We start from the raw sequence: 25,000 nt of genomic DNA, 5'->3' as shown, positions 1-25,000 counted from the left end.
ACAAAGTTTTTTTGAAATTGTAAAAATGCAGAAAGTTTTCTGTGAGGGGTAGGAGTGGGTTTAGGTTAAAAAGTGTATAACTATCTGTATATAAAAACAATAGAAGTCTATGTAATGTCCCCATTTAGATAGCTAAGTAAATGTGTGTGTGTGTATTCCTAAATCCATTGATACAATCAAACATGAATTTAAATATTACGCAGCTATTACAGCATCCATGATTGTGACAGCCTAGAAGACAAAAAACTCCAATGTGATCACATTCACTGGCCTTCACTTACCTGCATCACACGCAGCAGCGTCTGCACAAGACGTGTGTTTTGTGGAACTCCCAGGCTGAAGATGGCCAGCAGACTGTAAGCCAGATCATCGCTCCTCATGCGCCAGGCGTCAGTCATGGCCCGTTCACAGACCTCCTCAAACACCGGGTGTTCAAACATCAGCTGCAGCTCACAGCGCCGCTGCTCGTCCGTCATCCTCTTTGAGCTCTCCCACATGCGTGAGAAGATGCTGCTGAGGTGCTGCTGCGATGCGGGGAACTGCTTCAACATGTCCAGCACATCAGTGGGGCACAAACAGTTCTGCAAATGTGTGTAGAAAGGAGCTTTTTCTGCTTTATCTGGCAGTTCATTGGTCTCTGTAGAGGCAGCAGTTTGTTTAATCTGAACATCTTCACCACTCTGACAGTAATAGCGGGCTTGTTTTAAAGTGTGTCCTTGTGTGCTTTTTCTCCCCAACTGAGATGACACCGCAAAGCTTCGGCTTTTATAACATAGAGACGTCTGTGTCCATATAAAAGAGTCACACTTCCAACGTGACGTAGATCTCAGAGCACACCTGAGCATGTCCAAACCTGATTTATACATGCTCATGTTATCATCACAAAGGCACAAGGTGATTCTTCAAAACTGCAACAACTGAAAAAGTAAAACAGAATCCACTGTACTTAATACAGTTTGTGTTGCTACTGTAAAACCATCATAAAAAAATTTAGTAGTTATGGTGTTTTGGTTGAAACTGATCTTACTGAGCATTTTATATGCTCTCATTTTCTGCTATTGTATCCGACAGGGTCACAGGTTGGACGGTTGATCTTGAAATGTTACTAGAATCAGAATAAATTCAAATTCAATATTCAATCATATTGAAAATAAACAGAATAATATAGTTTGTTAATATGTTGAATAATACATAAGGACTTTCATAATACACTTTTCATATACTGAAAAATATGTGGCATATTTACTTTTATATTGTAATGAATGTAATTTCATATTCAGTAACACAACTTAATATTTAGATGTACATGTGATAAAATATGGTACAGTGTGTGTATATAAATATATTTGAACATACTATATATGCTCACATTTATATGGAAACACAAATGTGCAATATATAGCCTATTACACAAAATTATGATGAAAATACATATTGTGTGTGTGTGTCCGTGTATGTATGTATGTATGTATATATATATATTTTTATTTTTTTTCATTATATCTTTTCATGTATGTCCCCATGTATTTTTTTGTGACTACCCACAATACATTTTTAACCAAAATAGACAAAAAGGTTGAATTTGGCTATAATAATTAATTATTTCATATGCATTATATTAATTATTATATTAAGACATATAATAATTATAACATACATTTTAACTTAAAGTGGACAGCAGCTTTGTGCTGCTTACAGTGCCCTCCATAAGTATTGGAACAGTAATGACAAAATTGCTTTGTCTGCTGTGGAGTCAAAACATCTGCAAATATGATTAAAAGATGATTATGACACAAAACTACAGAATGTCCCATTTTATTATTAGCTGTTTTAACACATACATGTTTTACCAAATAAAAAGGACAGCACTTTTAGAGTTTCATTCCCTAATCTGATGTGAGCATAAGTATTGGAAGAGGTGAATTTAAAGCAAATGTAGAAGTTTAAAAGCTAATATTTAGTTACACCAGACTCTTGGTTTCATCCATTGAAATGCTTTTCTCACATAGGAGATGAGACTCTAAAAGTGCTGATCTTCTTAGTTGGTAAAACATCTGTGTTGAATCACCCAATAATAAAAAAGGGACATTCTGTAGTTTTGTCTCATATTCATCTTTTAATCATATTTGCAGATGTCTTGACTCCACAGCAGACAAAGCAATTGTGTCATTACTGTTCCAAAACTTATGGAGGGCACTGTATATTCCCTTCATGCCCTTGCACGCAAACCTTGAAGAAATGCCGCACTACAGCTGTAAACCCGCACAGTATTTACATGTTTGTTATGTTAATTATGGCACAGTCATATATAATTTAATGATCTCGTAATGATCATAATGGAAGGATCTTACCCATCATTCGTTGTCTTCACATGTTTACAGCTCTCACTATGAGCGCAGCCATGACAGAAACCAGAAACGGCGAGCGCACGATTACAGGATCACAATAGTTCCGCTTGTAATATCGCGTGGTTTTCATAATGTTTCATAATGTTTCAAAATGCCATATAAATAGTTAAATAAACACCCATATAACTAGTTTAATTCATATTATATATATATAAAATATTATTTTTGAAAAATTAATAAAAATACAGACGAAAGTGAAACACGAAATGTTTCCTCTCACGAGCATTTTATGCGGAACACGCACTGTTACCTAGCAACGCCGGACGCACTTGGGAATGGAAAAACATGGCAAAGTTTGTTCTTGCGGGTATCTATCTATCTATCTATCTATCTATCTATGCTGCATTATAATGTTATCTTCTAGTAAAACCACTACAGTATTTAGATCTTTGTGGTCAATCATGTCACAGTCAACATCATTTTAATGCGATATTATTCTCTCTATTCATCAGGAAAAGCTGATTGTCCTTATTACGCAAAGGCTGAGCTTCTGGCTGATGTGCTGCAAAGAAAGCTGCCTGATTTTCATATTCACAAGATCTCTGTGCACCCCAGTGACTGGAAGGTAGGCTAAACCTGAAAAGTCCATGTGGAGCTTTAAAAGCTCTTTAATAATTTGCACACAATTCACAAACTTGAATTTTTATGTTGAACTAAAGATGTGCTTGGTTCATTTATGTCTTTTATTCATTCTGGAGCATTTTGTGTGTGTGTGTGTGTAGAAATGGCTGGAGGACACCTGTTCATCAAATGGCTGGAAGCATTCAAGTTCTCCTATAGTATGGAGAGAGCTGATTGATCGTGGAGGGAAAGGCATGCTGCTCGGAGGCTTCAATGATTTCCTTGAGCATGCTCAGGTTTGCATACAGTAGGATACTAAAATAAAACAGAAGAATCCATTTGTACAAAAAGTAATCAATTAATTATTTTACCTACATAAAAATAATCTTTAGTAGAAGATATAGTCGATAACATATACATTTTATTTATTTATTTTTTTTACTTTTACATTTTTCTCAATCACTTTGGCTCATTTTTTGAAAGCGTTTTAACAGTGAGTTTTACTCATTTGAGAATTGAGCCAAAGCAATTGAGAAAAACTGTAATAGGACTCTTTGGGTGATGTGCATTGATGTTTTGCAAAGAAGATGTGCCAGATTTCTTTCCAGCTCTAAAATTACTACTACTAATTAAGACTAAATAAAATGTAAAATTAGATGAAGCCCCTCTGTTTTAGCTCATAGTGACCAAATCCGCTATTATATTAATTCAGAACCTGATCAGTGACATCACCCAGAGACCAATGCAACATGTGGGGTTTAATTTAGATATTGCACGTTAAGATTACTTTTGTCCTCTCCTGCAGGGCTACTATGGCATCACCTCAGATATGAACTCTGATCTGATGATACAAATTGCAGCAGATAATCAACAAACTAAAGAACTGTGTATGGAGGAGGAAATTCATCGACAAAGATCTATCAGACCTCTGCACATCTGGATCAGCAGGTGGACATGTTTTATCAGGATTATCAGGATCTTTTGTCTCAGTATTTTCTTATTCCTCAGATGCACAATTTAACCTGAGAAACCCCTCTTTCAGTGCTCTGAGCCCCATCTGCTACAGCCTCATTCCTCAGTTGTTCACCCCGGAGCTGTTTCCGGGTCTCCCCACCTTCAGCCTTCACCTCATGGACGCTGGCGGCTCTGAGGAAATACTACAAGGACTCAAAATGGAAACAGAAGACCTTGCCCTACATCAGCTCCACGAGGTCACTGTCCATTCAGACCAGACACAGGCATTTCAGGAAGCCCACTTTATCATTTTTCTGGATGACCTGCAGCCTATATGTGAAAGTAATGATGAGCAGGATGACAAGGACCACATGGTGAGCCAGGTGGCAGAACGTTTTCGTTGCTATGGGCAACTTATAGAGGCAAATGCACAGAAAGACGTAAGAGTGATAGTGGCTGGAGACTCCTTTGTTAATCTGAAGTGCTCGCTGTTAATTGAGAACGCACCCTCTGTTAACCCGCACAACTTTGTGGCGATGGCAACACAACTAGAGTATGAGGCGAAAACTCATCTTGCACAGAAGTTGTTGGTGAAAACAGCAGGTATAGTAGCTTTTTTAAGTGTCGGTGCAAATATTTGTTCTAATATTCAATTGCAACAAAAGAAACAATATTTGTTTTACATGCACAAGCTCATGAATTTTATTTTGGAAAATATACATTGATATATGGTATAATTCTATTAATTTTAATCAATAATTAATTATTAAAATAAAAATTAGTTTTATTTATTTACTGTCTTTTGTTGTTCATGTTCAAATTTTCCCTTTTTATTATGTTCACAGACATCACTAATGTCATTGTATAGGGAATGTATTAAAATAATTAAATTATTTATTTATTATTTATTTACTGTCTGTTGTTGTTCATGCTGAAATTGTTCCTTTTTTCTATATTCACAGACATCACTAAGGTCATTGTATGGGGAAACATCAGTGGCATTTACCATATTGACCTACAGAGGGCGAAGGTTTTCAGATATGATGGTGCAATTTGGGGACCAGATGGTTTTTCTCAGCAAGTCTTGGAAATGATTTATGATTGGTAAATATCATTGTGGTGCATGACTCAAGCCATGTGGCTCTTTCATGCAATTCCATTTATGAATCATTATAAAGGGTATAATTTTATCAGTAAGTAAACAAAAAAAATCTACATACATACGCAACATAACATGGTTAACATGGCATCTTCAATTGCATCACACATGCATGTTCCTTACATATCGTAAATAGTCGAAATAGTTGTTTTATTTGTCACTCATGTAATTATGCATGTTTTCTTTTATAAGGAAATGGCTGGAAACAGATTTGATGAGTTTAGTACATAAACACCATACCACAATTTCGTCAAAAACAAAAAACGCCACAGCAATATCAACAACCAATGGAATAATGACCATTTTAAGGGCCTGGAATAATGATGCATCTCCGGAGGACGTCTTCTCATTGGGTGTAATTAGTACAGGCAAGACCGTTGGAATCATCCTCAAACATCAAATAAATATGGCTGTATATTTTATAGTTAATTTATAATGTATGTAAATGCATGATCAGCATGACCGGCCTTTGTAAATCTGCAGGGCAGTTTGGAATTCCAGCAGGTTTGGTGTTTTCTATGCCTGTGAGCTTCAGGAATGGTCACTGGTCAGTGCGCTCGGATGTTACTGTTACAGATGAGTTGAGGCTAAAACTTGATGCTTGTGCTGATGAACTTAGAAAGGTGAGTACAAGAAGTTTAAAAAATAAATGTGTTAAATGCCAATGTATCGTTTGGTCAATATACAAACCTTTTTTTAAACAATCATAAAACGTCTGAGATGCTCCAAGTTTAGCAAACGTTAGCAAAATTGCTTGTAGCGCCTTTAATTAACAAATTCGTCTTGGTAGCACAGTCAGCTTTAATGAGAACACATTGGTTAATCAATGTTGTTTTATGCATTCATTTGCTTTAGGAGAGAGACATTGCTGCTAGAATATTGAAGAAGGACGCATAACGGCTCTCCAAAAGTAGACTTCAGTGACTCACTCCTTCAGTAACATGACAAATCATTATTCTAATAAGAATATTTTATATATATATATATATAGCTATATGGGTTAGTTAGAATCTGAATGCCTCAAATGACAAGTGTGATGACCTTGGCATATAAAAATGTTCAGCTCAATTCTTGAGAGACTCTTGCTGTTAGGCTTCAATTCAAGTCATGCAGTTTTACTGAATGTGGGCATAATGGATGGGTATGTACACAACACTTGACACATTTCTTTTGTTCATATTTTTGTTAAATGTAAACATATGAGGCCTTCAAGTCAGAAATGTTGAAAATCACTGGATCAGAGGAAGAGATTTTAACTCAATTTCTGTGGTTTCAGTGGTGCTTACCTGTGCAAACCTTCCCACTGGAATAAAAAAATAGGTAAAAACAGAAAAGGTACTGGTAATTTTCTAATTTGTTGTTTACAGTGTTATAAAACGAACCCAAAAATCTCTTGCTCTGGATGACCAAAAACCTGAAAGGAATCTTCTAAATGCACCATGAAAGCACCTTGCTTTAAAAAAAAGCATCTGGCAAGACCACTTACATGACATTTTCTCTTAATACACCGTAGACCTCTGTAATGTTTCTGTTCTCAGAGATTTCTCATCCCCAATTATCGAGATTACAGTCACCAGTGCGACCATCTGCCTTGGCTTCTGCTGCCAGCTCATCATGCTCTTTCTTGCCTCAATGCCCACCGATTCTGAATGTGGTAAAGAATATTTCATATTGGATCCCTAAATGACACCACAACCAGAGGGTGTAAAGACGTGCTCACACCAATGACGATAACTATAACGATAAAGATTTAATAATCGTTCTAATTCTATGAGAATAGGGAAGTTCACACCACAACCATAATGATAACGACACAGAGGAACGAATTTGTTGGAATCACTTTCAAAGCGTTTTTTTTTTCCAGCTGATGAATGATAAAAACATTGAAAGCCAATCAGATTACAATCGATATTAGAGAGCTTGAGCAGATGACAAAACTACAGTGCACGATTATAATAAAAACAATGTTATTGTCCGTTGATGTGGACGCTAACGTAGAATTGGTTCTTTGTGTAAACGGTCGTCAAATAAATAGCCGACCCAAAAGTGAACAATTGCTTAAAATGGACTCCCTCTCAGGCCATCCAAGATGTAGATGAGTTTATTTCTTCATTGGAACAGATTTGGAGAAATTTAACATATCACTTGCTCGCCAATGGATCCTCTGCAGTTGAATGGGTGCCGTCAGAATGAGAGTCCAAGCAGCTGATAAAAACATCACAATAATCCACAAGTAATTCACACGACTCCAGTCCATCAAGCAACGTGATGTAATGTTAAATTTCTCCAAATCTGTTCCAAAGAAGAAACACCAGGATTGTCCAATTCTCCTATAGTTCACAATTTGCATATCAGTTCAATTCAGTGAAAACAATGGCTGTTTTCAAATGAACACAACGCATTTGAAGTTGAAAACCATCTTATGGGTGTATATTAGAGATATATGGAGGTCAAAGTCAGAGTAGCAAAATGACATTCAACAATATTTTGTAGTTAAATGCTCTAAGTGCTTTTTTTATAGATCATAAAGCAGTAACAGCATGAGCAAAACAATCACTATTACACAAAGATAATCTCTCCTTAAATATCTGAAAACACAAATCTATGCGGTCTGTATCAGCTTGAGGGTATCTACAGGAGAAGGGACGAAACGCACTCTATCGTGCAAAGCAAAAACACCATGTCCTATCCAAAAAACTGCGATGCGGCAAGCAGTTTGTTTTTCCACATTGAAATAAAAAATACAATCACAGCAACGCGGACCATATTTGCAACTATTTGGCGCAGGATTTTAGACTAATCAGATTTTACAGTGGGTGGGGCTTGAACATAATTCTAATTAAAATAGATTTTTTTTTTCCACATTATGACTGGTTAGGACACAGTGTAAGAATAACTTTTGACTTTAAAGGAATGTCAGCCTGCCTCCAATCAATAAACAGATCTGTAAAACTTTCTTTGTGCGTGAAAGATTGGTGCATCCCCTGTTATAGGCCTTTAAATATATACATTGTTTTTATATACACATTTCCAGTTTTAAAGATATTTCCCTTTAGTATGATTAATAATGAAAAAATATATATCGGATCATAAAATCTTATTATATTCATTCGGTGTCACGTACTGTAAGGAGTCACTGAGACCTCTGACACTGACATAAAGAGAAATGAATAATCAAATTCTTTAAAAAAATAAGCCCAAATATGCTATTAGAGCTTTACATTGTCAACTCTAGAAATACGTTGACGACTTATTGTGTACATCTCTCAATGATACATACAAATAAGGCTCAATCATTTGCTTAGGATTCCCCTCTTATGTGCATTTCAATTAAAAAAGGAAAATAATGCAGTCAAGCCCATGCACAAACTCCACCCAAACTTTGAACAGTTACATTTTAGTTTATCATTTGAATTATATTTCAGGCAATCTGTGACCTTTTGATGTGATTTTTACAATGCAATACAACATACACTACCGTTCAAAAGTTTAGAGTCAGTAAGTCACTTATGCTCTCTCCCTGGCTGCATTTATTTGATCAAACATACAGTAAGGACAGTCAAATTGTGAAATAGTATTACAATTTAAAAATGTTCTATTCTAATATTTTAGGTGTAATTTATTCCTGTGATGCTAAAGCTGCATTTTCAGCATCATTACTACAGACTTCAGTGTCACATGATCTTTCAGAAATCATTCTAATATGCTGATTTGCTGCTCAAGAAACATTTCTTATTATTGTCAATATTGAAAACGGTTGTGTTGCTTCATATTTGTGTGGATTTTTTTCTTCTTCAGAATTCTTAGATGAATAGAAAGTTCAAAAGAACAGCGTGTATTTGATATAGAAATCCTTTAATCACTTTCAGTCAAATGAATGCTTTTTGATCCTTGCTGCATAAAAGTATTCATACTTAAAAAAAATAATAATAATAAAATTACTGACCCCAAACTTTTGAACAGTAGTGTATTTGGTATGGTTATGAAAATCCAGAAAAAGTCCTGCAAACTTTGAGCATGTGCACACAAACAAAAATTCAAAATAATCTAATTATAATATATTGAATGAATATGAACAGAGTTAAACTCCTAATTATCTACATGATGTGGGGGAAAAAATCAAGCACTAAGAATGGGGAATTTTTCGGACAGCTAAAGTGTGCTACGCTGCATTCACAATCAATTTTGTGTGAAAAGTTCTTTATAGATTATATTCTCAAAAACAAGTAAATGGCACAATCCAACAATCATTTCTAAAAACGATTTCAGAAATTTGAAATGCAGCCAAATGTGCTAAACTTTTTAAGAAGTTTAGCACATTTAATGAAACTTCATTCTTTATTTGAGACGTATTTAATAGTAAACTATTCTTCACTTTAACCAATTTTAATAAATAAAACCATCCATTTCATAGGAATATATTATAGAATATATTAGTTTAGCTATGATGATTAAAATAAATATTTGACATAACCAAAGTTTCTTTGAGAATTAGCAGTCATATCCTGCTCATCCTCCCCTTCCACAGTCCTAAAATTCAGCCCAAATGGCTTGTTCCCACGACCTGATGCATTAAACCCTAAGACAGGGATCCTCAAATCTGGCCCACGAGATCCACTTTCCTGCAGAGTTTAGCTCTAACCCTAATCAAACACACCTGAGGAAGCTAATCAATATCTACAGGATCATTAGAAAATCACAGGTAGGTGAGTTTGATCAGGGTTGGAGCTAAACTCTGCAGCGCATTGGACCTCCAGAACAAGATTTGAGGAACCCTGCCTTAAGACAATAGTCAGCGTGGGATTGATAAACCAGAGGGCTCTTGTCATCAGTCGCAGACATGTGGTCTTTGTCAAAACATACAGTAAATGATTCAAACTAAATCTATTTTAAATCGCTTTTGAAATCTGAGTGGCTGGATTTGAGGCTGGAGGCTATTTGGATCTGTTAAAAAAAATCTTTTAGAATTTGTGTCAAACATTTTACATTTTGGACATTCACCTGCTCAGGAAACAAAAGCCCACCAACAATCACAGTGATCTCACTCCCGAAAACAACAAAATAAAGGCATAGATGACCTTTCACAAATCTTTTGTCAGTATATGTATCTACATGGACTATAAATAAAATAAACAGTTTAGATGATGGGAAGCTAGGAATCCTGCTGGTCTGCATGCTGCTGACTGCTTGGGGGTGTGTCTGTGGAAGCCACACCCACTTCCTGTCCATCAACACCAAGGCCCAACCCCTCATCCATTTGTTCCAGTTCACTTTGGTCCAGAAGCTCAAAGTCCTCTTCCTCCGCGGGTACGAGCGTGAGATCCGGTTGCTCTTCGGTGCTTGCTTCGGTGACGTCACCGTCCTCTTCCTCTACGCTGGCTTCTTGGGTTGATGGTGACTCGAGGGGCGATTCAATCGGACAAGGAGGCGTTTCGGTGGGAAGAAACGAAGCAAGGTCTCCTTCGCCTTCGCTGGCCTCCGTAGATCGCAACAGGGCTGAGAGAGTGTTCTGTACTACAGTAGAGATGGCTGTGCTCACTATCTCCACACTAAGGGCTTCCAGGGACCGAGCGGGTCTCGAAACGTCCTCGGCCAATCCCCTTCCCTCTTTCTCAGTACCCACAATGCTTTGGTCTGCCCCCGCCGCTTGTCCGTGTCCATTGAAGTGCGTGTTTACAAAGTGGAGTGGAGATGCTAAGTGCTGGATGAGGAGGCTGGCCGGAGACAGCGGTTCTTCCTGGGACTCGGAGCTGGATGCTCCCGTCTGCTCAGACCCGAGAACACCCAACGGGAAATGGAACAGACCCGGTTCAATAGAAGGCAGCTCATCCACCGACGGGAACTCCGCTAGATCTTTAGAGAACGCCTCCTCCGGTTCACTGTGCACGCTCTGCTGATCCAGGTCTGCTGATGAAAACACAGGTAGTTTTGGAGTAAAACCATTAATAAAGCAGAATGTAAAGGCTTTTTTATGTTAAAATAATTAGTAAGCCATTCTTGGTTGATTGTGTTTAAGTGATAGTCCTAGTAAGAATAATTAAATTATTTACTCAAATTCCATTTACACAAAAAAGGTTTTACGAATTTACAATTTTACACATAAATTTGATGTTGTGCAAGACAACTATTACAACACTACAACACTATTACAACAGCAATTTGAATTTTACCTAACATTGTTTTTTCGAATTATTACTAGGGCTATCGCGGTGAAGGAATTTCCCTTGCGGTAATTTTGAGTGGCTCAATATGCGGTATTATCGCCATATATATATATATGTGTGTGTGTGTGTGTGTGTGTTACGATATAACGAGGTCATATTCAGAAACCAATGAAACCGAAACCAAATAGCGTTGAAACAGGAAGTGAAGCAAACAGAAGAGAATAACAAAATAACGATCCACATAACAGAACATAAACCTGACAATAAGATCATTAGGCTATTGTTAGCCTATATGTATAACAGTTCGTTCTGATCCTCGAATCCGACTGGACTAGAGACTTTCTATTGATATTTCCACCTGCGCGTTCTAGACGGGCTGTCAGTCAGTCTTTAAACCGTTCATTCAACTACACGTTCAAAAACGCTGATTCATTCAAAGAGAGACGTAATGAAACACGCTGTTGAAATCATTTTAACTTTGCGCGCCACGTTAGAAGGCTCAGCTGACCAGCAATGCGTCGATGCTAAGACTGCGATGCTAAGCAATCGCACATGCTCAGTTGATCTCTCTCTCATTCGCTGTCTGTTTAGGCTGGTTAAGTGCAAATCTACGGCGCTTCTGTACAAATCAGAATGGTACACATTATGTTATCATTACTAACTTATTTAATATTCATTACACATGCACTAAGTGTAAAACGAGAAGGGCATAACCCTATGAAAAAAGAAAACGAGCAAAAATCGCGGTTGCTTCGGTGCTTGCATTCCTCTGCGGTTTGCTTGTCAATAGCGCGGTATTGCGATATTGCAGTTATCGCGACAGCCCTAATTATTACACAAATATTTGTTGCCTGTGTTTCATAAAAGAGGCTTTTATTATTAGCATACAGTCTGGACTAGCTCAGAACTTTTTCGCAACATAGCATTTAAAGTCCGTGTGAACTGGAAGTAGCTACCGACTGGAAGCAAATGATCAGATTTTGATAAATATTACCAGGACAAAAAATTTTTTCAGTGGAATAACTTGCATGGATTAATCATTAAGACTAGCAATGTACGCTAACAAAGTAAATAGTGTAAATTTTGATTTCATCTTGACTAATGTTTCTAATTTATATTGGCATTATTGCTCAGTAAAAATCTAACCACTTTTTAGGTACAATTCGACAGTTAAAGAAAATATTTTTAAAATATGTTATTTTACATTATGTTATTATACACTACCATTCAAAAATTTGGGGTCAGTAAGATTTTTTTTGTTTTTGAAAGAAATGAATACATTAAATTAATCAAAGGTGATGGTAAATACATTTATAATGTTACAAATGATTTCTATTTCAAATAAAGGCTGTTCTTTTGAACTTTCTATTCATCAAAGAATCCTGAAAAAAAATGTATTATGCTTTCTACAAACATTAAGCAGCACAATAGTTTTCAACATTGATAATAAGAAGAAATTATTCTTAAGCAGCAAATCTGAAGACTGGAGTAATGGCTGCTGAAAATTCAGCTTTGCATCACAGCAATAAATCATATTTGAAAATATATTCTAATAGAAAACGGTTACTTTAAATTGTAATATTTTACAACATTACTGTTTTTACTGTATTTCTGATCAAATAAATGCAGCCTTGGTGAGCATAAGAGAGTCAAAAACATTTCAAAGAAAAATATATAGACCCCCAAACATTTGAAAACATTTGGTAGTGTATGCAGTAAAGAACGTCTGTTAAATGTTTGTCGTCTGTGGTACTGACCCATTTATTTGAATCAGTCGGACTAAACTCTTCATGCACATGAAAAAGCGTTGAGTACCTTCAGAGACGTCTGTGAGCTGTGGTGTGGTGGCTCTGGATACAGAGAATCCTCCACTCTCCAGTATGGACGCCTCCTCATCGGACAGCTCAGAGTCTGTGATGGCCATCGCCAGAGCCGTAGTCTTCACATCCACCTGCTCGAAGAAAGAACCAATCAGTGACCAGAATTACACTACTGTTCACTAGTGTTTTTTTTTTTGGAAATAAATGAATACTTTTATTCAACAAGGATGCATTCAATTGATCAAAAGTGTCAGTAAAGAGATTTATAATGTTACAAAAGTTTTCCATTTCAAATAAATGCTCTTCTTTTGAACTTTCGATAACACTTTAGTTTAGGGCTTCACAATTCTCACTATTAGCTAGTTGCTTATTAGCATGCATATTACTAGCATATTGGCTGTTTATTAGTAAATTAGGAGTTTATTGAAGCGAACATTCTATTCACCAAAAAATACTGAAAAAAACAAAAGTATCAGACTGAAGACTGGAGTAATGATGCTGAAAAATTTACCAGTTCTAAAAGTTTACATATAGAATATGGCCCCTTTAAGATGGGATATAGTGAGTCCCCTCATCATCAAACATGAAACTAAGCATCCTGTATCAGGACACTCACAGTAGGGGTGAAACATGACAGCTCCTCCTCGCTCTCGCTCTCCGTCTCTGCCCTCGGCTCATCACCCTCTTCCTGCTCCTTCTTCAGCTCTGCACAAACACACACATCTCCTGAGCACAATCTAACAGGAAGTGACACACTAACAACCTGGTTTGCGCAGAGTCTACAACTGTGATATCAGCAGCAAGAGCTCACAATATATTGGCACCAATATTGAACAGTTTTTATTGTTGTTATCAGTCCAATATAGGATTCAGATAATATTAGGGATTATTTATTCAAGCTGTGTGTCTCCTTTCATGCTGTAGTCGAGTTTCATCAGTATGGGCTCCAGTCCGGTGTACATTTTCTGGATCAGCTCATGGTAAACCACCAGCGGCCACAGCAGCACACTCAGCACTAATGCAGGACAGAGAAAAATACAATTAACCGCTACATACAGTACCATTCAAAAGTTTGGGGTCAGTAACTTTTTTTGTAAGAAATTACTACTTTTATTCAACAAGGATGCATTCAATTGATCAAAAGTGACAGTAAAGACATTTATAATGTTACAGAAGATGTCTGTTTCAAATAAATGCTGTTCTTTTGCTGTTCTTTCTATTCATCAAAGATAATAATAAGAAATGTTTCTTGAGCAGCAAATCAGCATATTAGAATGATTTCTGAAGGATCATGTGACACTGAAAACTGGAGTAATGATGCTGAAAATTCAGCTCTGCGTCACAGGAATAAATTACATTTTAAATTGTAGCAAAACAGAAAAGTGTTATTTTAAATTGTAATAATACTACATAATATTTCTGTTTTTACAGCATTTTAGATCAAATAAATGCAGCTTTGATGAGCATAAGACCCTTTCAAAAACATTAAAAAATCTTACTGACCCCAAATGACAAAATATATTTAAATAAAAAAACATAATTTAAAACATCTTTAAAATCCTAAAAGCCTTCCAAGCTTTTTTTCTTAATTCAAATTTTTATTTAATTTCAAATCTTTTTCTTTTTGATTTCATGGTAAAATATGACCCAAATATGTTCCCCATCTTCTTTAATAAAATTCACTCAAAAGACAATACATTACTTTGTTTTGACACCTGTTTGAATTGTTGTAGTATGCAGATTTTGTAGTATAAAGATGCTCATTTCTGTAGCAAATTAGCTCAAAAGAGAAATGTATATAAATAATTACAATTAATTATAATTACAATTATTTATATCAGTTGCCAGTAGTAACTGTTGCAGAATTAATATTACCATCAACTAATCTGTTCGTCCATCGAACATTCAGTGTAACTTCATATCAAATCTAAGAAATTATATTTTCGTGGCCACAGAAGCATTAGAGCATGTGACAAGATCGGATCGTTAAAGGGCATTATCCACAAGCAGTGACAGAATCAGAAACTCAAGTAATTTGTAGAGCATGTGACAAGATCGGATCGTTAAAGGGACATTATCCACAAGCAGTGACAGAATCAGAAACTCAAGTAATTTATGCACAAAAAAGTTTTAACTAATCTAACACATAACTAGTCAAAACAAACAAACATACAATCACACATACATGAGGGAAGGGCAAATGAGACTGAATGAAACCATTAGAGAAACAGGGAATGAAGCTGTGAAAATGAGGCAGTTAACCACCTGAGTGAAACCATCAGCGCTGTTTGACAACGGGGTCTACAGTTTATACAAAACCTCTGTTTCGTTTAGTTAAATGTACGATACTTGCATTGTCTTGGCCGTTGAACGAGCGTCCGGATGCAGTCTCGGGTGAAAGTCTTGATGGTTCGAAAATTCGATGGTGTTGGAATTGCAATCGCGTTCTTCCGGGTTTGAAGAGTGACAAACTCCAAAAGATGTTACTCTGACTCGGTAGTGATTGGGAGAGTTCTCTCCAGGGTGAAAAGTTGCAACATAGCTTGCTGCAACTTTGGTGTTCTGCCAGCGTTGGGGATTCCTTGCAGGTCGCGGTTGAACTGGTAACTGTCTCTTGTCCAAAATGAAAATGCATTTAATTCATAAAACTAATTTTGACGAGTGACAAACTGCAAAGATGTTCTTTGTTCTGGTGGCCAGGACAGTTCTATCCCAGGTGAAAAGTTGCAACATGGCTTGCTGCAACTTTGGTGTTCTGCCAGCGTTGGGGATTCCTTGCAGGTCGCGCGGATGAACTGGATGTCCGAGAGGCAAGGAGGTAAGAGTGCCGAAGAAGAGAGTCCGGGTCACAGATGTGAGGCCTTTTAACTTCTGTGGAGGTCACACCTCCAGGGGGTCAGTGAGCCAATGGTAACACATTTTCGGAGGGAAAGTTTATGACTCTTTGTCTTCTAGCATGGTGTTTTGCATATGTAACTGGATTGGTTGTTGATGCAAAAACTATTAAAGATTCTTGTAATACTAATATGTTGCATAGGCATCAACCTATAATATACCCTATCATTTAGATCTTCAAAATACAAATTCGTAGATACCAAACATGGTATAGGTGAGAGGTTATGTCGACTATCATAACGCATGCATAAAACAGTATACAATACAAAAGACAATATTTGTTGTTTGTCTCAATAAATTGGGTTAATTTAAAAATACAGTGGTTAAATTAAAAAAAAAAATTCTATTGCTCTTTTTAAAAAAGGTTATAAAAAATGTCAATAATTATCGATACCGAACGATATGAAACATTATTTCGTTGATACATGTTTTAGCTATATCGCCCAGCCCTACAAGAACAGTAATAATACACACCAGTGCCTTGCACAGGGGGGAGGCCGGGGGGCTCAAGCCCCTGCCACTTTAATCACCGACACTAAAATGCCCTTTACGTACAATCTAGGTGCCTCCGGGCCGCGATTTCTACCAAGGAGAACAATCCCCCATAGAAAGGTTTTGCTATGAATGAATGAAAGAAGTGTTTTCCTATGGGCAGTATGTGTCTGTTACTCTGTTTCGAAGTGACTTCCAGTGGGGTGAAGTGAATTCTATTGGGCCATAAAGCCAGTCTTATCTTGAAATGTGTCCTGGCTGCCATGGTAACCAGTGGCCTGGGGGGGTCTTTCACAGAAAACCCGGCTCCCAGTCCGGTTGTTGGGTGAGGGGGTCTGTTGGATTATTTGTTAAATATAACAAATAATAATGTGTCTGATTTGTCCAGCCGTTACATTTCTGTATTTAAATGTGACTGAATTTTTTAACCCAGCCAAACAGAAATGCTGGCAATATATTTTTCCTCTCTGGGTGATATATTTATCTTTTTGTTTTGCTTCTTTATAGCAATGCAAAATACAACCAGAGTGTTACGTAAGTGCAGGGGTGGACTCGAATAGCTGTGTGTTGCGCAATTTGAGTAGCTGGTGCAAAAGGGCAGCAGTGTGTGTAAAAGTAATGTATGGAAATCAACAAACACAACCGAGGGAAGTTTGCTCACATATGATGTAGGAGATCATAATCCCAGGAACGTAATGTCCAACCACGGCCAGCATGACACATCCAGAACACATCATGATGCAGAACTGATGAGGAGAAACAGAACGACTGATCAGTAAACACATGCTGGACATAAAATGTTTGGGGTTGGTAAGATTTTTAAATCTAAGTCTCTTCTGCTCACCAAGGCTGCAGTTATTTGATCAAAAATACAGTAAAACATTGTGTAATATTGTTACGATTTAAAATAATTGTTTTCTATTTGAAAATATTCTAAAATGTCATTTATTTCTGTGATGCAAAGCTGAATTTTCAGCATTCATTACTCCAGTCTTCAGTGCCACATGATCCTTCAGAAATCATTTTAATTTGCTGATTTGCTGCTCAAGAAACATTTATTATTATCAATGTTGAAAACAGTTGTGCTGCTTCATATTTTTGTGGAAACAGTGATACATTTTTTCATGATTCTTTGATGAATACAAAAGAACTTGTCAATGTCTTTACTCTCACTTTTGATCACCTTAATGCAGCCTTGCTGAAGAAAACTATTAAATTCAAATATATATCTTACTGACCCTGAACTTTTAAACGTTGTAGACTTTTAAGGTTTTGAATGACATGAGGTTGAATAAAGACAGATTTATCACTTTTGTGTTATTTGTATAAGGGGTCATATGATGCGATTTCAATTTTTCCTTTCTCTTTGGAGTGTTACAAGCTCTTGGTGCATAAAGAAGATCTGTAGCTGAGCTCCTCGACGCTTAATAAATGTGGCTGCTCACTTAGCATTTCTCTGTAACAGCATTTACAAATTAACTTGTGCAGTTAGGACAAATTTAAACTTATTTAATAAGGAAACAATCTTAGGATACAGCAAAGGGAAAACTATGAAACTGAGCAGTCCAAACACTTAGGGGACGGGGGTGCTGTTGAGACACGCAGAGATTATTCAAGACACATACCGCTCAACGACAGACGCCTCTGGATGCCACACTGTAGAGAACAGAGGAGCAAACAGTAAGAGCAAAAGAGGTTCCTACAACAAACTGTGAATGTATGGGCCTCTTAATGGTAAAATGTTCATGCAATCTCAAAAATGTTCAATTCTCATAAAAAAAAAAAAAACATCATGATGATTCTGTGGAAAATATAAAATTAAGCTGAATCATAAATTGTGCATTTTAATTGGCCATTACGTTTGTGTCCTTGGTCTAGTTTTGCGATCCCTCCTTGTTTCGTGACAACAGAGATGTTTTACAATAACACTGTCTCTAACTTTGGGTCTGTAAGGTTTTACAGGCTGTATTTATTTAATGAAAAATACAGTAAAAACAGAAATATTGTGAATAATTATTTCAATTTAAAATAACAATTTTCTATTTTAATATATTTTAAAATGTAATTTATTTCTGTGATGCAAAGCTGAATTTTCAGCATCATTACTGCACTCTTCAGTGTCACATGCTCCTTCAGAAATCATTGCCATTTCTTATTACTATCAATAATGAAAACAGTTGTGCCACTTAATATTTTTTGTGGAAGTGATAATAAATTTTATCTGGATTACTTGATTAATAGAATGTTCAAATGAACAGCATATATACTGTATATTAAATCAAATATTTTGTAGCATTATAAAAGTAACTTCTTTCAAAAGATTTTAAAAATCTATGTATTTATATTGAATGTATATAGCTGTGTATTAATTTTGTTACATTGGGGCATATAAATAAAAATAATAAAAATGTTTAAATTTAGTAGAAAATGGTGTGTAAAACATGCCTTCATTTTAGCTACATTTTTAATGCTTTTTAGTTCTTGCTTTAAACATTTTAAATTTACTTAACAACCATGACTGTTTAGTTAAAAAATTGTGTTCCCAATTTTAGAACAATACATTTCAGAGCAAATACATTTGAGTAATGTATTACGCATCTTCACAATGCTGCAAAACATGTGTTATACATTATATAAGCTATATTTTCCAGTCCTGTGGTGTGCCTCTGTATGTGTTTCTATGAATCAAATACACAATATAGTGGTATCTATAGATTACCGGTGATCTGCGGCAGCTTGCCTTTCCATCTCTCCAGTAAAGTCAGTCCAATGAGAAACACACTCAGGAGGAACAAGGGTCTCAGAGGTGTGGACGACAGGAGCCTAAAACACACATATATCTGTTCAAACATCACAATCGGCATCTTATCCAATTACAAAAACAACATATGACAGAAATAAGTCATGTATGTAATTTCCCATATATGAAAATGTACCATAGTTCTTGCCTACTAACCAGAGTTTAACTGTGATATTATCACCATAATGAACAAAGGTAACATAGACATTTTCAATATTATGGACAGATAAATATCTTTCTGTATACTGAGTATATAGAAATGTATTATATGTTTATTATTATATAATTATGAATATAATTGTATATATTATATTTTTATGTTTAATTCATATGTATAAAATACATATTATATTGTTATAAATATTTAATGTTATATTAAACAAACGGTGGAAGTTCCGTGATGCAGATGGTATTACTACAGTAAAATATTTTTTGCGGTAAAAAAATATTTATGCGGTAAAATCTGTTTGAAAATTTTCATAGTAATATCGCAGTAAATGTCCAAAGCAAACATGGTATTACCCTGGCATTTGTCCCATAACATACCATAGTCATACACCATGGTGTTTACCCTTTACAAAAAAGTACCATGGTATTACCATGTTTTTTGGACAAGACACTATCATAGTTTTTGAACATATCATTATATTCTTAAATATTGGAGTACCATGTACTGTAAATACCATGGTACTGTACTGTATATGAATATGGCAAACATTCAGTACTATGGTTTATAGTACCATGTTATTACCGTCTGATACCATGACTGTAACGTTACTATGGTAAGTTACTGCCGTAGTACTTTTTGTAATGGTATGGCACAGTAATATTATGGTATGTCCAAAACCCATAGTAATGGTGTATACTATGGTAAAGTACAATTACTATGGTATTTACATAGTCGCCCAAGAATACCATGGTATTGTAGTAATGATAGTATCCAAAACAAATTAGCACATGTCCGAAGAACAGTAAGCGTATAGCGAAGCTGCCACAAAAGCAACACGGGGGATCTTCGACCCGAAGCAACTACTAACGAGCAGATTACTAACTACTCGTCAGGATTAACGTCGTCCCTTCCAAATGAACAGCTTTATTCGCTCGTGTCTCACCAGAACAGCGTGTTGAGCGCGAGCGCGGCGATGATGCTGTGCAGCGGCCTCTCCCACACCAGCAGCCGCTGCGCGCAGATCACCGCGGGTTCACACTGCGACAGCCACCCGCGCAGCCGCTCCCGAAGCCGCCGCAGCTCCGGCTCATCCTCCGCGCTACCGGGCGCGGGGAACCAGGCCTCCAGACCCGCCAGTGAGGACACCGAGGCCCGTTTGCTCTCCATTGTCACTTGTCCAGTGTTGTTTGTTTGTGTGTGTCGATGACGGGGTTTGGTCAGAAGAGGCTCGTCATGGATTATTAGGAAAAAACAGAAACAGACCGTGGATCTTACAGGCTCTTACAGTGTCACATGCTCAGTGTTTACTGCGCCCATGGGTGACATCTGCTGGCTGCAGCACATACACACAAATGCCAAGAATTGAACTTGGCATTTACTGTATTTAATTTGACTGATTTATTCAATGTTGTTTATATTTGTTTATAAATTATACTTTTATTAATTATGAATAATTTTTTTATAGATTAAGCAGGGAGAATAGATATTATCATTACTGGGCTTCAACAGATTGTATTTATACAAGAATATATTTAAAATAGAGAAATTTTAAATTTCAGTGTAAATAAATGTATTCAGTAACATTAAATATAATGTATTTGTGTTTTATTTTATTAAGATTTAAATAAAATATATGTAATTAAATATAAAATATTTATTAAAAAAATGTAATAACTTACAAAAATGTTAAAAACATATTAATTAAATGTAATCAAATTATTTAATAAAATGTAATTAAAATAAATGTAAATTTAATTATTTACATTTAATTAAATATCCAAATACCATTATTAGTACACTTACATAAAATAGCATTTTAATCATTAAATTAAATATTTAATAAAAACATTAATTTATATATTGTCTATATATAATTAAAATTTTATTAAGACATCAAATAAATAAGTATTTTATTAATTAAAGAACATTTTTATTTTAACACTTTCGTGTTCTTTGTGTCTATAGGTAACAGTTATTAATTAACAGTTGTTAATTTTCTCTCTCTCTTAGATGTTCTCTCTGGTTTTTATATTAATGTTTTTATTTTTTTTATTGAGTAGGCAATCAGGCAAAAAAAGAGCACAAGGAATTGTTTATTAGAAAAAAAAAACATGATAATCCGACAATATATTTCATCATAGCAAAGCACAAAAGACAAACTAGATGATCAATTTGATCAAAATCCCAGCCCAAGTGCTCACTCACACAAGAAAACACAATGCAACAGTACTCATTTATCATAAACAATTTCTCAGTTCAATGAGACATTTTTTGTTTAATATATTACACACTCTAAACTGAACATTTTACAATATGAACATATAATGTATAAAATATCCTTTCTTGATTCTAGCTTGCAGTCATATCTGCTTTAAAAACCTGAAACAGGATAAGAGAATACACTTACAAAAAGTAGCATGGTATTACCACGCTTTTTGAACTAGATAATACAGAGAGGACAAGGCAGTGACTGTGCTTCCAACCACACTGGTGTTAAATGTCCATAACAAAGGGCCCCAGGTAACATCCCTGACCCACCAGCGTATTCTCAAACATTCAAACAACTAACAAACAGGTCATGCACATGCACAAAGCATGCGGAAAGTACTCTATTCATTAGCAATTCTCTATGATTAGTACTGCATATAAGCGTTTTCAATTATTTTCACTGCTGTGAATACCTAGTAGAGCGAAAATACATCATCACTGTGGAAACCAAAATGTATTAGGAGTGGCTGTGATTGATGGGTGCTGGAGCTTCACATAACAATAGACATGATGTCATCAGATGATATAATGACTAAAGTGAATATATTAATAAAGGCACGCAATACTGTGGGGTAATTATTTTACAGTACCAGTCAAACATTTAAACACACCTGACTGAATGTATGTTCCTCATGAGTGTATGCTTCATGCTTACAAGCTCAAAATATGTTTTTTTTTAGGCAAATAGAAATTGTATGCTACAGTATGTATGATATAATGACAATTATTATTATTATTATTATTATTACATATTTCTTCCAAATAAATTAGCTAGAGTAGATAGTGAAGAAAAATGATCTACAAATGTCGAGCATACATGTGAATCAATAGACAATAGTCAATAGAGTGTAAAACTTCCCATGACGCACTTCAAATAAAACACTTTTTAGTTTTTTTAGTTTCCACATTTTATAGTTTGAGATAAATAAATACATACATACATACTTGAAAGAAAAGAAAACGAAAGAAAATTACATTTGTTATAAAACAAAATGACAAAACATAAAAATGTAATTAAAAAACAAAACAATAAAATAGCATCTGCAATAAAACGTTTGCAAAAAAATGCAACACAGAAAAACTAAATGATTCATAAAAAAACTTCATCGATTACAGCTAATCCAGAATTCAGCAGCTAGGATAATTACCCGCTCACGTACTTTTGATCATTTATCTCCAATTCTTTTCCAGTTGCACTGGCTTCCTGTTTGTTATCGTGTACATTACAAAATTGTACTTCTTACGTACAAAGCTCTTCATAATTTGGCACCTCTTTCAAATCTTCTTCATTTGTATACTCCTTTGCGCTCTTTGAGATCATATTTTGCAGACTTATTGTCTGTTCCAAACTTCAAGATGAGTTCCTTGGAACTCTTTACCTTTGCACATTCGCCAGCTGGATTCAATTTCCCATTTTAAAGCTCAGATAAAAACATATTTGTTTAGAATAGCTTTTAATGATCTGCTTGTTTAATGTGTTGTTATAACGTTCGCGTTTTGTATTTTTATTGTTTTGTTTTATATTGTACGGTGTCCTTTAGTGTCTTGAAATGCGCCTATAAATAAAAGGTATTATTATTATTAATAAAATAGTGTGTAAAACTTCCCATTACGCACTTCAAATAAAAGATAGTTGTTGTTTTTTTCCCCCCATACTTCCATGTTATTTTATAGTTTTGATGATTTTATGTTTGTTCTGAATCGTGTAAAATAGTCCTAATAGACAATAAGTAGGTGTGTCCAAACGTTTGACTAGTACTATGCGCAGTAGCAATGCAAGTGTTGGCATAGCTGGGCTAGGAAGGCAGAGTAAAGCCTACCTGGATACTAGTGCAGGTTAGATGAGGGAACAGGTTAGGAAAACAGAGCATCGATACCTGCTGGAGATAAAACAATGGCCTGCAGCAGGTCTGAGAGAGAGATTATTCCCCGTACCACGTCATCTCTGTCCACAAGCACCAGCCTATGGACCTGCACACAGAACCAAGATTAAACAGCTCAAAAATAAAATGAAAGTGAAAATAAGACACGACAGAACACACATTTAAAACAAAATAGTTAAAAACAGTAATTAACAAAATATAATAAATAAAATTCAAACAACAGTTTAGAATACACTTCCTTACCTCTGCCTTGACTATTCTGGCAATAACAGTCTCCAAAGTCTCATCAGGGTAACATTTAATGACTCCTTCCACATAACAGTGTCTCCTCCGCATGGCCTCCTGCATGCTCATGCTCAGGTTATTGTAGGTTTTCTGCGCTGCAAGATTCTGCCAAAAGAAACGGTATCACACAACTAAAATATCACCATAAACGATACAGGCTTCAGGATATCTCAATAAGCAAGTTTTGCTTTTAATGTCTGAAATTAAAACAGAAGAAAAGATTCTCACAATCACGTCAAATCTGGAATATAGGGCAACCACCTTGCCTAGAAAAAAAACAGAAGGAATGGAAGTAAAAAGAAGCACAATTATTCTGTTGTTGTCCTGTAACATGACTTATTTTACTTTATGTTTTGAGTTAGATGTACCATCGTCATCCACCACCGGGAGAGCGGACACACGTCGCTCAACAAACACAGAAAGTGCATCGTACACAGTGGCTGTCTGTGAGACAGTCGCCACATCTGTGAAAGTTCCTATTCCTGCATCTTGAATTTGCATCTTCAAGAAGCGTGGCTTGGGCACTGCAGCTCCCTGGAGATGAAGAGAAAATCATATTTATACACATTTATAAACATGCTGAACTGTAAAATGATGAGTTCAAATAGACTCAACTACTGGATTTAGTCGTCTTACAAATATATGAAGGAACTTGAGGATTCTCTTATGGGTCAATATGTGAAGGACATTTCCAGACTCTGGATCGATGACCGGCAGCCTGTGGATTTTGTGTTTCAGTAAAGAGTAGACTGCATCAAAGAGGCTGTGTAAGGACAGAAACATATTTCTGTCATGACAACTCTCGGAGGGACTGGCATGGTAATGTACATGACAATGTTAATGCATTTGGTCTTGGCGGAATAGATCTGCTACGCTGCTGCTACTGCTGCTGCAGAGCAAGTACCGAGACTTGCTACTGCCAATACATCAACAACATGCTGCTGTTAGCATGTAAGAAATATTGCTGCTGCAAATATAACAATATTTAAATATAAAATATAACCCCCATATAGCATACATGAATCACCTCGTAGCAGATCTATACAGGTGGAGCTGGGGAAGGTGGAGGGTTTCTGAAGCAAGCTGCAACTGCTACGGCAAGCACTAGTCATATATTTGAATGTTGAGCAGCGAGCTCATTG

The 25,000-nt window shown here is 35.9% G+C and overlaps 4 protein-coding genes across 5 annotated transcripts in view; 1 reads left to right on the top strand and 3 right to left on the bottom strand.

Moving 5' to 3' along the window:
- LOC107750062 (FAST kinase domain-containing protein 2-like) overlaps nucleotides 1–2,422 on the bottom strand; it is a 13,955-nt gene extending 11,533 nt beyond the window's left edge. The window contains exons 1-3 of the mRNA XM_016565321.1: nucleotides 2,352–2,422; nucleotides 1,019–1,105; nucleotides 282–917 (exon numbers count right to left, since the gene is read on the bottom strand). Of these exons, the coding sequence (XP_016420807.1) occupies nucleotides 282–872 (591 nt within the window). The 5' untranslated portion in view covers nucleotides 873–917; nucleotides 1,019–1,105; nucleotides 2,352–2,422. The remainder of the gene's footprint in view (nucleotides 1–281; nucleotides 918–1,018; nucleotides 1,106–2,351) is intronic.
- A 271-nt stretch (nucleotides 2,423–2,693) lies between these two features.
- On the top strand, nucleotides 2,694–5,979 carry mdh1b (malate dehydrogenase 1B, NAD (soluble)). Its single transcript, XM_016565333.1, has 10 exons — nucleotides 2,694–2,715; nucleotides 2,861–2,973; nucleotides 3,131–3,265; nucleotides 3,775–3,917; nucleotides 4,012–4,180; nucleotides 4,253–4,526; nucleotides 4,886–5,027; nucleotides 5,275–5,450; nucleotides 5,566–5,705; nucleotides 5,938–5,979. The coding sequence occupies exons 1-10, from the start codon at nucleotides 2,694–2,696 to the stop codon at nucleotides 5,977–5,979; spliced, it is 1,356 nt and encodes a 451-aa protein (XP_016420819.1).
- Nucleotides 5,980–9,805: 3,826 nt separating this feature from the next.
- On the bottom strand, nucleotides 9,806–20,698 carry LOC107750069 (protein FAM134A-like). The gene is made up of 10 exons (XM_016565326.1): nucleotides 20,366–20,698; nucleotides 19,173–19,276; nucleotides 18,079–18,109; nucleotides 17,845–17,909; nucleotides 17,688–17,692; nucleotides 17,115–17,199; nucleotides 13,967–14,081; nucleotides 13,683–13,803; nucleotides 13,062–13,197; nucleotides 9,806–10,986 (listed from the first exon to the last, which is right to left on the bottom strand). Exons 1-10 carry the CDS (start codon nucleotides 20,587–20,589, stop codon nucleotides 10,235–10,237), a joined length of 1,638 nt encoding a protein of 545 aa, XP_016420812.1. The 5' UTR covers nucleotides 20,590–20,698; the 3' UTR covers nucleotides 9,806–10,234.
- Nucleotides 20,699–23,062: 2,364 nt separating this feature from the next.
- The window catches only part of prkag3a (protein kinase, AMP-activated, gamma 3a non-catalytic subunit), a 5,855-nt gene continuing 3,917 nt past the window's right edge, over nucleotides 23,063–25,000 (bottom strand). For both annotated transcript variants that reach the window (XM_016565318.1, XM_016565319.1), the window contains exons 8-12: nucleotides 24,495–24,621; nucleotides 24,227–24,392; nucleotides 24,087–24,124; nucleotides 23,817–23,963; nucleotides 23,063–23,661 (exon numbers count right to left, since the gene is read on the bottom strand). In XM_016565318.1, coding sequence (XP_016420804.1) covers nucleotides 23,545–23,661; nucleotides 23,817–23,963; nucleotides 24,087–24,124; nucleotides 24,227–24,392; nucleotides 24,495–24,621 — 595 coding nt within the window. In that variant the 3' untranslated portion in view covers nucleotides 23,063–23,544. The remainder of the gene's footprint in view (nucleotides 23,662–23,816; nucleotides 23,964–24,086; nucleotides 24,125–24,226; nucleotides 24,393–24,494; nucleotides 24,622–25,000) is intronic.

The sequence above is a fragment of the Sinocyclocheilus rhinocerous genome, unplaced genomic scaffold, assembly GCF_001515625.1.
Source record: "Sinocyclocheilus rhinocerous isolate Xijiao unplaced genomic scaffold, SAMN03320098_v1.1 scaffold1956, whole genome shotgun sequence".
NCBI lineage: Eukaryota > Metazoa > Chordata > Actinopteri > Cypriniformes > Cyprinidae > Sinocyclocheilus > Sinocyclocheilus rhinocerous.
Note: the sequence above shows the minus strand (reverse complement) of the source record. Positions and strands in the feature narration are given on the sequence as shown.